The 14802-nt window shown below is 38.7% G+C and overlaps 1 protein-coding gene across 7 annotated transcripts in view; it reads left to right on the forward strand.

Annotated features, from left to right (window-relative positions):
• SERAC1 (serine active site containing 1) overlaps positions 1-14802 on the forward strand; it is a 62944-nt gene that overhangs the window by 32381 nt on the left and 15761 nt on the right. For all 7 annotated transcript variants that reach the window (XR_013441045.1, XM_036110101.2, XM_078054514.1 and 4 more), the window contains 2 exons: positions 7689-7802; positions 9808-9970. Coding sequence is in view for 6 of the 7 variants with exons in the window: in XM_036110101.2 (XP_035965994.2) it covers positions 7689-7802; positions 9808-9970 (277 nt within the window). In the remaining variant the exon portion in view is untranslated. The remainder of the gene's footprint in view (positions 1-7688; positions 7803-9807; positions 9971-14802) is intronic.

The following is a 14802-nucleotide window of genomic DNA, read 5'->3' on the forward strand; positions in this document are numbered from 1 at the left end:
AGTGGCTCCCCTTGGAGTGGTGACGAAATTGATAACAAGGTGCCAGTAGGCAGTCATAGGATGTAAAGTTTGTGTAGTGGCAGATGGTGTGCAAACAAGGAGACCGAGCACAGGTCAGAAGGGCACAGGTCAGCATGCCCAGCTGTACGTGCCATCTTGTCAGAGTTCTCAAAGTGCTCTTCAGGGTCCTTCACACCTTTGGAGTAAGACTATCTTTACACGGGAAAGCCATTCTGATTGAGGGCTTTATGTTCTTTTATGTCTTTCACCTCTTTGATTAGGTTTATCTGGCAAGGAAGAAGTCAAGCTTTCACTGTTTGCAAACAGCATGCTACTCTATATAGAAAACCCAAAGGACTCCACCAAAAAATTGTTAGAACTGATACATGAGTTCAGTAAAGTCACAGGAAACAAAACATACAGAAATCTGGTGTATTTCTATACACCAGTAATGAAGCAGCAGAAAGAGAAATTAGTCAATCCCATTTATAATTACACCCAAAACAATAAGATGCCTAGGAATAAACCTAATCAGAGAGGTTGAATTCCTTTAGAAAAACAAAAAACAAAAAGCACATCTTTAATTAAACATTAAAAAAATATTTAATTTAGTTTCAGTTCTGAGGCCCCATCTCATCAGACCAGTAAGCAACTCCATTTTAGTTGTTCTCATCTCCTCTCCCACCCTGCCACCCCGTCACCCTCCCCCCGCCCCCCATTTAGTTAGGCTTCTCAGATTTTTTACTTACTAAGAAGTTGTGAGTGAAGAGATAGGAGGGGTGTCCATCTAGTTTTTACAGATCTGCCAAAACTGCCTTGTGACAGTCTCCAAGCACCTTTCAAGGGGCAATATGCTGCTTCTGTACAAAACTACCTCCTCAGGAGGTTACTTAGCCTTAGCAGATAACCTACACAGCTGTTTGATTTTAGAGCAGAGCTTCTTAACATTTGTATGCCATGGACCCCCCCCCCCCCCGGTGGTTTAGTGAAGTCTGTGAAGTTATTTCTAGATGCATAAAACACAATACATAGGATTACAAAGGAAACCAATTATATTGAAATAGTGTTATCAAAAATAATTTTTGTGGTATAATACAGTACTTCTTATTGATGCATTAAATAACAATACATTTAATTAGCAATAATCACTCCTCGGATACATTTAGAACAGGAAAGTTGAAATTTATTTTTAAAATATTTTAACTTTTGAAATAATTTCAAACTTCAAAAATTGCAGAAATAATACATTTCACTAAGATTCACCAATTATTACTATTTTGTCCCATTTGTTTTCTGACCCCCAGTTTACTCCCCATCTCTCCGTAGATATATTTTATATGTCTGTTCACACATATTTACTATTTTCCTCCCTGAACCATTTGAGAGTTAGACGTAGAAATAATGTCCTATCACCTCTAAAGACTTAAGTGTGTTGTATTTCCTGACAACATGGACCTTCTGAGATAGGACCACAGTACAGATATCAAACTCAGAAAATTAACATTGATAGAATACTGTGATCTAATATAGACTCGATGTTTGAATTTTGCCGAGTATCCCAGTAATTCTTTTATGGTAGCTTATTGTTTGTTTTTTTGTTTTAAATCTGATCCATGTCTAGGATGAAACATTGCATTTGATGGTCATGTCTCCTTTTATCTGGAAAAATGCTTCAGCCATTCTTAGTCTTCATGTCATTGACATTTCTGAAGAATACAAAGTAGTGGTTTGCAGAATGTTCTCAATTTAGTGTGTCTCACGTGTCCTCAGGATTAGAGTCCGCTTATGCATTTATCGCAGGAACACAGCAGAGGTGATCTGTGTCCTTCCCACTGTGCCACATCCAGAAGCACATGATGCCAGTTGGTCCCCTTGTTGCTGATGTTAACTTGCCAGGTTTCTCTGCTTTAATGTTAATATATATTTTGTTTATAATGAATATAGGATCTGAGGGGAGAGGGGATGTTTGAGACTATTAGTCTATCCTGTTCCTCTTCAAACTTTCAGCTGTTGGTTTCAGTATCCTCTCAATGAATCGTGCCCGATAATGGTTATTCTTCGATGGTTGCAAAATGGTGATCTCCCCCCTGCCCAACTCTAACCATCCCTCTTTACTTCTGTCTACTGTAAGGAAAAGCTTTCCTTCCTCCTTCCTTCCTTCCTGATCCATGGATCCAGGGGCTCATGGATTATTTTATTCACTGGATTATAACCCAGTACTACTATTACTCATATTGATGCTCAAAGTGTCTCAGATTTGGTGTGGAAAACCCCTTCAGGTTGCCTCCCATGCATTTTGGAATTGTCTCCATTATTTTTTGAGCACTTCCTTATTTTCTGGCATTAGAAAACATTCCAGGCTCCATCTTAAACTTTCTCTGCTCCAGCTCTGGAGTCAGCTGAATCTTCAAGAAGCCCTGGTTCCTTCTAAGGAAGGAACAACCAGTGGTTGTTAGAAACCACCTTTTGGGTGTAAGCTTGCTCGTTGCTAGTGGGGTTGCTTTTAGACCCTTCCAGCGACAGAGTTGGGGAAAATTGCAATTTTGTGTGGTTCAATTCAGTGTGTAAATTTTGCTTCTTTAAGACATCACTGTGAATGCTGTTGTTGCTGGGCTGAATAAGAATATTAAACTGAGGACTAGTCTGTCCGTCTATGGGTCTCAAGTAACTGCTGGTAGGTGGACGCTAGATGGCAATGTCAATTCTGGGTCACCAGTATGAGGATGTGCAGTTGGCATTCAAAGGAATGAAGATCCTAGTGTTATTTTCAGAAAGCTGCAGCAAATGAGATGTGATAGGAAATTATCTGTGTTCTCTATTGCTGACAGAGTCACACAGATTACTACAGTTACTATGGTTTATTGTCTGTGTTTATAATTGAATGCAATGCAGAATTTCTGTGAGATGTCAGGAATAAAGACATAACGTTTCCCATCCAAGCATATGCCCTCCCTACCCTGAATTCTATCTACCCCAGGTGCTTAAGGATGACCCTGGGTCAGCAGTTCCTATTTTAGAATGAACACCATTTCTAAGCACAGTTGGTTTGCACAAATTGCAGAGTTCTGAGGTTGTAAATTTTTACGCAGAAACACCAGAGATTAGCTTTTACGCACGTTAAAACAAAGGGACCCACAATTAGAAGCCGTATCAAGACACTCTGTCCCCCCTGCTCCCCACCCACCCTGGCAGTGATCTGCCTTCCCTCCTTTTGTTCCTTCTGCTCATTGGGAGAACTGGGTCAGAGGGAGCAAAAGCACTTCCCAGGTTTGCTGTCCCCTCTTCCACAGCTACGACCTTGGCAGCCATCCATTATCTGCCCTGGGAATTTGCTGACTACAATCTGCTCGGAGTCTGGGGGACAGGGAGGGGTGGTCCTTGGCCTTCCACCATCCCAGATGTTACCATCAAGATTGTTCCTTCTTTGGTGTCAGGATCCAGCTTTCAGTCTTGTTTTGTTTTTTTACCATCTGGACACTTCCAGTCAGTCAGCTTATCCCCAGTTTCAACCTTTCTTAGAGGACTTCAGGTGTCTGTGACCTAGAGCCTAAGGAAGCAACAACCAGAGATGCAGAAGTTTGAACATTTTAGATTGTGCTTTCTTCTTCATCTAATACAACAAGCTGCCTAGAGTCAAGAGAACAGTGGATGTGGTGCATTAAAATGATTTCCCATCACAAAGCTTTTGTGGTCTTGGCTTAAGGATAGTCCAGCTAAAAATCCTGCAGTTTTGTATTATCATTTGCCCCTGTAATATCCTAGTCCCTCTGAAATCAGCTTAGGTATTAGGGTCTCAAGTCCTTGCATCAAAACACTTCTGACATCAATCTGCATAAGTGTAGCAATGTGTTATGATTGAGAGACACCAACAGACTTGGTTTAAGGACTGGATATTTCTTTCACGACAGAGGATTTGGAAACCTACACAAATACTTACACAAAACAAGTTTGCTTTCACATAGTTGGACAGGCTTCCTCGGTCCTGTGGTTCCCCATGATGTACAGCTGTGCGCATTGAGGATTCTTTGTTGGAATGAACCCATCATTGTCATCTGCAAACTCCCCGTACCTCCCCTTCTCCCAGCTTTGGTTGTGGGTAAATCTCATCAATTTTAAGTAACAGAGAAAGCAAACACAGCTTTTTTCTAAGTGTTTCTAGGAGAATGGATAATCATTTTCAGATGTCCCATTTCTTAGCAGCCCTTGGCTTCAGCTTACCTGAATCTGTTTCTTCACTGCCTTTCTGACTGTCCCCTCCCTCATGCTCACTCTCCCTCACACTCACTATGCTTCAGCCACACTGGCCTTTGCTCTCCATTCCTTGAACTTGTGAAGTATTTATCTGCTCATGTTCCCTCTGCCTGGGATTCTCTGCTACCAGCTTGTCATATGGCTGCCTCTTCGTCCTTCAGCTCTCAGCTTGTCACCTCCTCAGAGAGACTTTCCTCTTTATCTCAAATGTTTATTGCATATATTGCCCTTTATAGCATTTGTCCCATTGTGTAATTATGCTTTATATTTATTTGTTTACTTAATTCTCTTACTCCCTTCCAGTAGTCTATAATATTCTCCCCAGTACCAAATACAGCCTCCCACACAATATATTCTCAATAAATATTTATGGAATAATGAATGAGTCATGACATTGTTAAAATAGCCAGCTGTGCACAAACTTATACATACTTAAGTAACAACTCGCATATGTCTATTATGAATCAAAGTATTTTTGTATGACAGACAAAAATGGAGATATTGTTTAATTGGAGTGTAGGTTATATGGTAAGAAAATATCTATTATGCATTAAGTCATTTGGTTGTTATAAACTTGTTGAGATGCATTTGAAAAATACCATGTTAATCCACAGTAATATTGTGTCTCAAATTGAGTATCGTAATGAAAAAATTACACATAAAATGCTTTGTTACACATGTGATTAATAGATAATATGGATATAAATTCTTTAGTAACTTTATTAGTTGACATTTCCTCTTATGCTTTATTATTATTGCCTTCTATTTTTTATACTTTCCCTTATTACTGTTTTTAACATTGTCACTCTTTCTTTTCCTCTGCATTTCTTTGATCCTTAAGAAATTGTTTTTTAGTTGCAATTATGGAATTTGATGTGTGGCATTTCTTTTTTTTTTTTTTTTTTTTTAAAGATTTTATTTATTTGACAGACAGAGCGAGAGACGGAACACAAGCAAGGGGAGTGGGAGAGGGAGAAGCAGGCTTCCCACAGAGCAGGAAGCCCAATGCGGGGCTCAATCCCAAGACTCCAGGATCATGACCTGAGCTGAAGGCAGATGCTTAATGACTGAGCCACCCAGGTGCCCCGATGTGTGGCATTTCTTAAATTTTTACAAATTTATATAATCTTGCTCTACCTTAATCCAGCGATAAAGCAGCAGTAACCTATGTGTATTTATTTTCGTGTTAAGAGTTAGAATACAGGGGTGCCTGGGTGGCTCAGTTGGTTAAGCATCTGCCTTTGGCTCAGGTCATGACCCCCAAGTCCTGGGATGAAGCCCTGCATTGGGCTACCTTGCTCATTGGGGAGCCTGCTTCTCCATCTCCCTCTGCCTCTGCTTCCCCTGCTTGTGCTCACTCACTCTCTCTCAAATAAATAAATCTTTAAAAAAAAAAAGAATTAGAATATAATCCATATGACCACACCATGAGTTTGCACCTTTTATTCATTCCTTTTTGCTTGTGCTTTTTACTACCACACAATCTGCCAGTTCATAAATAACTTCAAAGCTTTGCTGATGAGGTTGGAATTGGAACTGTATTCTTATATCCCACTTAGAAAATGATCAAGAAAAACGCAGAATCCTAGGTAATTTTTTCTCCTCCTTCTTTTTCTTTCCTTGGAGCATTTAGCTTAGAAAGAGGTCAGATGATTTGAGGGTGTGAGGTAGGGAGAGGGATTTGGGGGAGGCAGGTTGTGGTGGTAGATCTTTAAGAAAAGTTCCCCACCCCCCAGTTCACTCTTTGCCCTCATGTCTGCTAGAGGAGAGAGTGACTCTTAATGAGTTAGTCCCTCCCCAGCCCTCGATTTCAAGAGCATCAATGGTTGAGATTCAAGCATGTTTAAACTTGGAAAAACAGAATGTTACATCAGAGAGGAGGGCATGAGTAAGAATTATAGAATGGCCAAACATTTTGTTTACTAGGTTTACTGGACCATGGGCCCTATACATTAGCTCAAAATGTGGAAATTTATGGAATATATTTCACACTGGGCTTTCTATACACATTTTTGAAAAACATTACCTTGTAGTTGAGCTCTTTTACCAGCAGGTGGCCTGTAGGCACATTATGGCCCCTTGTTCCAATACAAAGCGCTTCAAAGGAGGTATAGTAATGAGTCTTCCTTCCATCCCTTCCATCTCCCCCACCCCAGCAGACACACACACTCATGTGGTTATATATACTCTTAACACAGATTGTAGCTTATGATACACTCTTCTGCCCCTTTTTCTCACTTGAGGGTTTATCTTGGAGATTGGTATATATCAATATATGAGGAGACTCAAAAATTTTCATGTTCATATAGCATTCCATTGTACAGTAGACCCATCATGATTTAACCAGCCTCCTGTTGATGGCAGTAGGTAGTTTCAGTCTTTCGCGCTTACAAACATTGCTGCCGTGAAGGAACCTATACTTGCATCACTTTGCCCTTGTGTGTCTCTGTAGGACGAACTGTTGAAGGGCACAGGTGCTTGCAGTTTAGACGCAGCTGTCCTGAGTTGTCCTCCACAGAAGTAGCAGGGTGATAGGAGTGCCTGCTTCCCCACCCCCCCGATAGATGAAACTGTTCTTTCTCATGTAGTGTCACCATGCATGCTTCTCGTAAGAGCAGTGTTGGGCATCGTGTGGTAGATTCCCCTTCCTAGGAACTTTCTGTTTATGACTGTTGCTCATTTTTCCGTAGCATTGTTGCTGTTTTTGTCACTGATTTGAAGGGAATTGTATACTAGTGACATTAGCGTTTGATCTATGGTAAGAGTTGAAATTTTCTTTTCCCAGTTTATTTTTTTCTTTAATTTTTTTTATTATGTTCAGGTGGCCAACATATAATACATCATTAGTTTTAATGTAGTGTTCAGTGATTCATTAGTTGTGTATTACACCTGGTGCTCATCACCACATGTTCCCTGTTTATTATATTTCACTATCTACGAGGGCTAGTATACACTCCTGTTCTGTCTCATGGTTTTCCCAGCTCTTCTGCTTATTCTTCCATATGAACTTGAATTTCAGTTTATGAAGAATTAAAAGCTCTCTGATCATTCTTATCGGTTATCTTCATTTTAAATTTTCCCAGTAATGCCTTTTCTCTTTATTATTATTTTGATTAATAGACTTCAGGTAGACTCTACTCTAACATCATCTGACAGTAGAACATTATGGTCAGCCTGGGCTTTTCTTGTTAAAGAATTGTGTGTTAGTCTTCATACTTTGAGAGAAGAGGACACAGAGGAAAGAAGTAAGAAAGACATAGAGATTGCCTCTTCTAGAAATGATTCCTTACGTTTTCTGTTCTAGTAAGCAACAATTTGCATAACTAGTTCCCTTTCAGCTTCCAAAATATGTCGTGTATAGCTCAGGGATTTTTTTTTTTTTGTCAAACAAAAAATATGAGTCACTCTTTTTAGCAAACATCTTAATTATCTTTCAGGGTGGCTTATGGTGTTTTGGAGGAAATGGACTTCCTTATGCTGAAAGTTTTGGAGAAGTTCCTTCAGCTACAGTGGAAATGTTCTGTTTAGAAGCTTTGGTAAAACATTCTGAGGTAACTTACATTTTAAAAATGTGGTTTAGTTTTTATGATCACAGTGAAAAAATTGTACCTGTTGGCTCAATCAAGGGAAGTAATCCTCATTTTTTGTAGAAGAAAAAGCTTTTTGCTCGTTTTAAAATTTCTGCTTTTCCCCCCATTTAATTAGAATTGATAATCATAATTTAGCACCAATACATGTATTTCATTTTTGCCAAGTAGTTCTAAAAATGTATTTAATCTTAATTACACATAAAGAAAACAACCCATTGTCTAAATACAGCATTGACCTTTGAACTATGCTATCTCCTGCCTTTCTCAGATCATTTTTACAAATAATATTACCAGGTAGTTAATTTTCAGTAAAACATCTGCTAGAGATGCAGCATATAGAAAAAAAGTAAATATTTGGATGACCATACTCTTGAATTTTAACCAGAGCATGTATTAGTGGTTTTTAAATTTTTTGGCATTTATGACAACTTTTCTGTCGTGATCATAGTTCGATTTTATTTACTTATTTATATTTATTTTAAAGATTTTATTTATTTTTAGAGAGAGTGAGAGAAGGGGGAGGGGCAGACGGAGAGGGAGAGAGAATCTCAAGCAAGACTCCATGCCGAGAGCAGAGCCCGACATGGGGCTTGATCTCAGGACCCTGAGACCATGACCTGAACTCAAATCAAGAGTTGGATGCCCAACTGAGCCAGGTGCCCCCTGGTGCATTCTTGATTTTAAAAAGAAAAAAGCAACAAACTTTGTGGTGCTCAAATATGAATGCATAAAAATCACTCAGGAAGCATGCTTAAAAGTGCATATTTCCTGGTCACCTCTAGCAATTTTAATTTAGTAGATTTGGGGTTATGTCCAGAAATTTGCATTTTAACAGGCATCCCTGGTGAGGCTGCTGGAAGTGGTTCATCCCACATCATGAGAAACCCCATCCTAGAACTCTTAAACTCTCCAGTTTAATTTTGGGAACCATTAGTCATGGCTCAGAAGCATCTTTGGTCATCTCTAGTTCCCACCAGTGGAGTTAGGAATTGAGTACATAACAGAGGTATTAGCATTGTAGTTCAAAAGGGCATGTGGGAATATGAGCTGGAGTTTTTGCGACTTCAGACTAGTTTCTGAAGTAATAGATGCATCTTCAGTGGAAAGTACAGTGCGTGGAATACCTTTCCAGAAACCTCTCAAGTCATCACATATCTCACTGACGTATGTCTAAAAGACATACTTTTAAATGCACTTAAAATGTGATAAAATTCAATAAAAATTTGGAGAATGGAAATTGTTGCATAGATGTGACATGGTGTCATGTTAGTGAGTACAGCTGGTGATGGGAGGAGGCCAAGGCCGTGCCAGTGACCTTGGCACCTTGTGACGACTTATAATAGTATTACGTATTTCCTTTGGCTTTCTTTTATCTCTTTTCTCCATTAAAAATTCACATCCCTTTTTCTTTTTTATTTTCACTACTTGATCTTTCTCTTTAAAAACTGTTCTGACTCCTGAGTTTTAGGAGAGCCCCATAGCTGTGGACTTGTGTGGGGTGGTGTGCAGGGCCACAAGTGGTGCTTATCTCTGGGAGTTCTTATATGCAGAAGCAAAATCTGCCACTTGCATGGAGTTTTTTTTTCCCTGTTACCAGGTGGCAGCTTTCTCAAGCAGAGAAAAGCTTTTTAAGGTAGTTTCAAGCCAGCCAAAGTATCCCTATAAATTGAAACAATTCTATAATAATGACATCATCAGGTTATACATCCCACCAAGAGCTAAACAGAATAAGAATAAAAATTTCAGAAGTCCTGGTGAGATATGCCTTCATTTTTTTCAGTGATTTTGAATCACCTCTCACATAGATAGGGGTTTGCTTTATTTATTTATTCTCTCTGACATGAGAGTTTTAGGTAGGTCTCTGTCCTTGAGCAGGAGCCCCCTGGCTGTGCCATCAGCATACTTTGTCACCTGGTTAGTGAATTTGTGCAACATAAAGTGAGCTTTCATTGATTTGTTGTGCTAGATATCTACACATTGTGATAAAATTGAAGCAAACGGAGGCTTGCAGCTACTTCAGAGGCTGTACCAACTTCACAAGGATTGTCCTACAATACAGAGAAATATAATGCGTATCATTGGAAATATGGCTTTGAATGAACATCTTCATTCTACTATAGTTCGCTCAGGTAACACCTTTATATGCTGAGTATTTTGGATTTGGTCCTTTGTTCTTCTCCCACCTCCACCCCTCATGATACATTAATTTTTTAATAGACTTAAGACTTTGCTTAGGGTTACTTATGGGTCCTTAGAGCATGTCATTTTAGTAGGGGCACGGAATCGCTTGAGACATGTGGATAATCCACATTTAAGATAATCGGTGTGTGGATAGTCACAGGAGAGCAGTTTTTGCCATGATGACCATCTAATTGTTTACATCATCTTTGATATGATTTGGTTAACCAAGAGGTGTACTCGGAGTATAATTCGTGATTTTCCCCCCTTGCAACTAATAAACTGATGGTGGGGAGATACTTAAGACCATGCAGATATCCTGCTCATCTACTGAACATTCTTGCCTCATCTAGTCTTTAGCATGATGGTTGCAAAATAATGGTTTTCTAACTGCAGCACGCCTTCCCCATGTGCTTTTCAGCATTTGGCATTTCCTTGTAAGCAAGAGCCTGCCCTTCTCTCTCCTTCCACCTGTCTCCCTCCTTTTTTCCTTCTTGACTCTCCCCCCTCCCTCCCCCATCAGTATGGGTACATAGATTCCTGGTTTTTTAATGGTTTATAACTTATTACTGTACTTCACATTTGGTGCCAGATTGTCTCAGTTTTGGTTAGTGGGAGCCCCATAGACTGGCTCCATGTGTCCTTGCAATGTGCCTACCTCATTTTGGGAGGCATTCCTTACTGTCTGGAATAACAAGATGTTCCAGGCTCATCTCTCTGAGGAGAAATGCAGGTAGATTTTAGTGCAGATTGATTGGTAGAGACCAGGATCTGGGCGCTTGGTGTCCTTATTGGTCCTGGAGTGTCTGCTTCTTGGCTCTTTCAGTGGAAAACGCAAGGTGATAGATACACACACACAAATATGCATACATATGTGCTCATTTTATTAGAGCTATTTATTATTAGAAACTATGAATTCACATTTTTTCTTGTGTCCCTGCTTTTATTTTTGTTTACGAGAGTTTTGATCAGTAGAAGTTTTTAATTTAATGAAGTCTCATTCAGGGATCAGCCAACTTTTTCTATAAAGGACTACTTACTATGGGTTTTATTTGTTCCTACTTTTTAGATTCTTAAGGTAGAAACTTAATCACTGATTTTAACCTCTTTTCTTGTTTCAGTTACCTGTTGCTGTGTATCAAACACAAAATTCATTGGTTAAAATAGTGGTCATATATTTTCCTCATCAATCTGAAACTTGGGCAAGATTTGATAGTGAAGGCTTACATCACTCTAAGCAGCATTAACTGGAGCATCTTAGCTGTGGGGTGAAGGATACACTTTGAAGATGGCTCGCTTACCTGGCTTGCAAACTGGTACTGGCTCTCAGCTGGGACTGGGGACATTGGCTCCTTTCTACATGCGCCCCTGTATGCAGCTTGAGCTTCCTTTAAGCATGATGGCTAGGTGTAAAGGGTAAACGTCCCCAGAGAGGGCCAGGTATAAGCTTTTTTCCTTTTATAATCAAGCATTGAAAGTCATTTCTGCCATGATCTATTGATTAGAAGCTAGTCACTAAGCCTGGCTCACATTCAAGGGGAAGAGATTTGGAAGGGGTGTAGACTCATCACCTCTTAATGGAGAATAGTGTCAAAGAATTTGAAGACATGTTTTCAAATCACTACAATTTTGTATTTAAAGTGGTAAATTTCCTCTAACCTGCTTTAGATGCATCCCTCACATTTTGGATATATTGTATTTTTATCATTATTCAGTTTGACATATTTTCTAATTTTCTTGTGAATTTTTTCTTTGTCTCATGGGTTACCTAAAAGTGTGCTGCGTAGTTTATAAATATTGTTTTCTAGGTATCATATGTCTCTGATTTCTAATTTAATATATCATGTGTTCAGAGAACATACCCTATAAGATTTTAGTCTTTGGGAATTTATTGAGACGTACTTGATGGCCTGTTGTATGGTCTGTCATGGTGAATGTTCTGTGTGCATTTAAAAAGAATGAGTGCTCTGTAGTTGTTAGGTGAAGTGTTCAACATATAACAATTAAACCACATTGGCTGACAGTATTGCTCAAATCTTCTCTAGGTCTTCATTGCGTTTTTGTCTAGTTCTATGAATTACCGAGAGATGTGTGAAATTTTTCAACTATGATTGTGAATTTGTCTGTTTTTTCCTTTAGTTCTTTCAGGTTTCTCTTCCTGGTAGATTATTCATTTTTTATTAAAAAAGGATGTCTCTCCCACTGGGGTCACTCCTTTTCTTTAGGTCTACTTGATCTGGTATTAAAATAGCCACACTAGCTTTCTTTTTCTTTTAAAAACATTTTTATTATTGAAGTGTAATTGACATACAATGTTATGTTAGTTTCAGGTGTACAACATAGTGATTTGACAGTTCTGTACACTGTATGATGCTCACCATAAGTGTAGTTGTCTGTCACCACACAACATTATTATGTTATTGACCATATTCCCAATGCTGTACTTTTCATCCCTGTGACTTATTTTATACCTAGACGTTTGTACCTCTTAATCCCCTTCACCTGTTTCACTTAGCCCCCTCCCCCCCCCCCACTCCCCTCCTGTCTGGCAACCACTAGTTTGTTCTCTGTATGACTGTTTCTATGGGAGTTTTTGGTTTTGTTTTTTAGATTCCATGTATAATTGAAACATATGGTATTTGTGTTTTTCTTTGACTTATTTCACTTAACATAATACCGTCTAGGTCTATCCATGTTATCACAAATGGAAAGATCTCATTCTTTTTTATGGCTGACTGATAGTCTATTACACACATACACACATACACATCTTATCCATTTACCCACTGACGTACCCAGGTTGTTTCCATATCTTGGCTCTTGTAGATAGTGTTGCAATAAGCATAGGGGTGCTTATGTCTTTTTGAATTAGTTTTTTCATTTTCTTTGGATAAATCCCTAGTAGTGGAATTCCAGGATTGTATGGTATTTCTATTTTTAATTTTTTGAGGAACCTCCATACTGTTTTCAACAGTGGCTGCACCAATTTACATTCCCACCAACAGTGTGCAAGGGCTCCCTTTTCTCCACATCCTAACACTTGTTATTTCTTGTCTTTTTAATTCTAGCCATTCTGACTGGTGTGAGGTGATAGCTTATTGTGGTTTTGATTTTCACTTCCCTAATGATCACACTTTTTCTTATGCTTGCTGTTTGCATTACCAATCTTTTATCTTTTCCCCTTCTTTTGCTTTCATTTTTCTGTGACTCTAAAAATAAGTACATCTTTTATAGACAGCATATAGTTGCATCTTTTTTTTTAAATCCAGTTTGATCCTTTTAATCAGAGTGTTTTGTCTCTTTACCGCTAATGTAATTATGAATATTGTTTCCTTTTTTTCTCCTTTACTGACTTTTTTGGGTTACTTGAGTATCTTTTACATTCTGTTCTTTCTCCTCTTTTGGCTTTTTATATAGTATTATTTGTGTATTTTTTTTTTATTGCTGGTATCCTTAACTTATCACAGTCTATCTTGTATTATTATTATGCCACTTTATATATAGTGTGAGATTCTTACAACAGTGTAATTCACTTTCCACCCCTTGCCTTGGTATTGTCGTAATGTATTTTATTCCCACATATGTTATAGACTTTGTGATACATTGTTGTTATTCAGTCAAGTGATACTTAAAGACGATAAGAAAAAAAGTCTTATTTGCACATTTGTAATATCCAGTGTTCTTCCTTCCGTTCTGTTTATCTACATTTACATCTTGATATCATATCCCTTCAGGCTAAAGACCTGGGCCTGCTGGATAAATTCTCTCACGTTTCATTTTCTGAAGGTCTTTCCTTTGCCTTTATTTGATTATCCCAGGAAGGAGATTTTCCATGGATAAAGAATTCTGTGTTGACAGTGTGTTACTTTTTCTATCAGCACTTTAAAACTGTCATTCCATTCTCTCCTAACCACCGCTATCTGATGAGAAGTGTCTTATTCCCACTTTCGTTCTCCTGTATGTACCTTGTCGTGTCTTCTCTGGCTTCTTTTAAGGTTTTTATGTTTGGTTTTTAGCAGTTTGACTATGAAGTGCTTGGTTCCTTTTTTATATTTATGCTGCTCACAGTATGCTGAGCTGACTGGATCAATGGGTTGATATTTTTGATCAAATTTGGAAAATTTCCAGTCAGTATATCTTAAAATACTTTTTCTTGTCTTCTTTTTGCTCTTTTCTCCTTTTGGGACCTCAGTCATGGATATTAGATCTCCTGATTCTGTTCCACAGGTCGTTGAGACTCTCTTCATTTCTCTTCAAATATTTTTTTTTCTCTGTGTTTTACTTTGGATAATTTATGTTGACTTATCTTCAGTTTCTTTAATGGGATAGAGCCTTGATCAAATCAGTATTTTATTTAAAAAACCCACAAAACACTCTTCCCCGAACTGAACCCTGGCTCTTATCCCAAGTCTTTCATCCTCTCGGTGATTTCAGTATCTACTGGACCAGCCCACTGAACACCTTGGTCTCTCAGTTCCTTGACCTTCTCATCTCCATCGACTTCCTTCTCTGCTCCTGATTGTCTAGTACTACACTCCCATGCCACACCTGGATTTAGTCATGGCCTGAAAGCACTTCACCTGCAAAATCAGTAATTCACCTCTCCGAGCACATCCTCCTCTCATTCAAGCTTGTTTTTGCATCTGCTCCCACAGTGACTGGTTTTATTCTCTCCAGGAATTTATCTGCTGACCCCTTTATTTTCTCCCAGTCCAATCGTCCTCTTTATCCTCACTCCCCTCCTGACGCAGTGTATATATATTCCGTGGTCCATCATTTCATT

The sequence above is a fragment of the Halichoerus grypus genome, chromosome 9 (genome assembly GCF_964656455.1).
Source record: "Halichoerus grypus chromosome 9, mHalGry1.hap1.1, whole genome shotgun sequence".
Taxonomy (NCBI): domain Eukaryota; kingdom Metazoa; phylum Chordata; class Mammalia; order Carnivora; family Phocidae; genus Halichoerus; species Halichoerus grypus.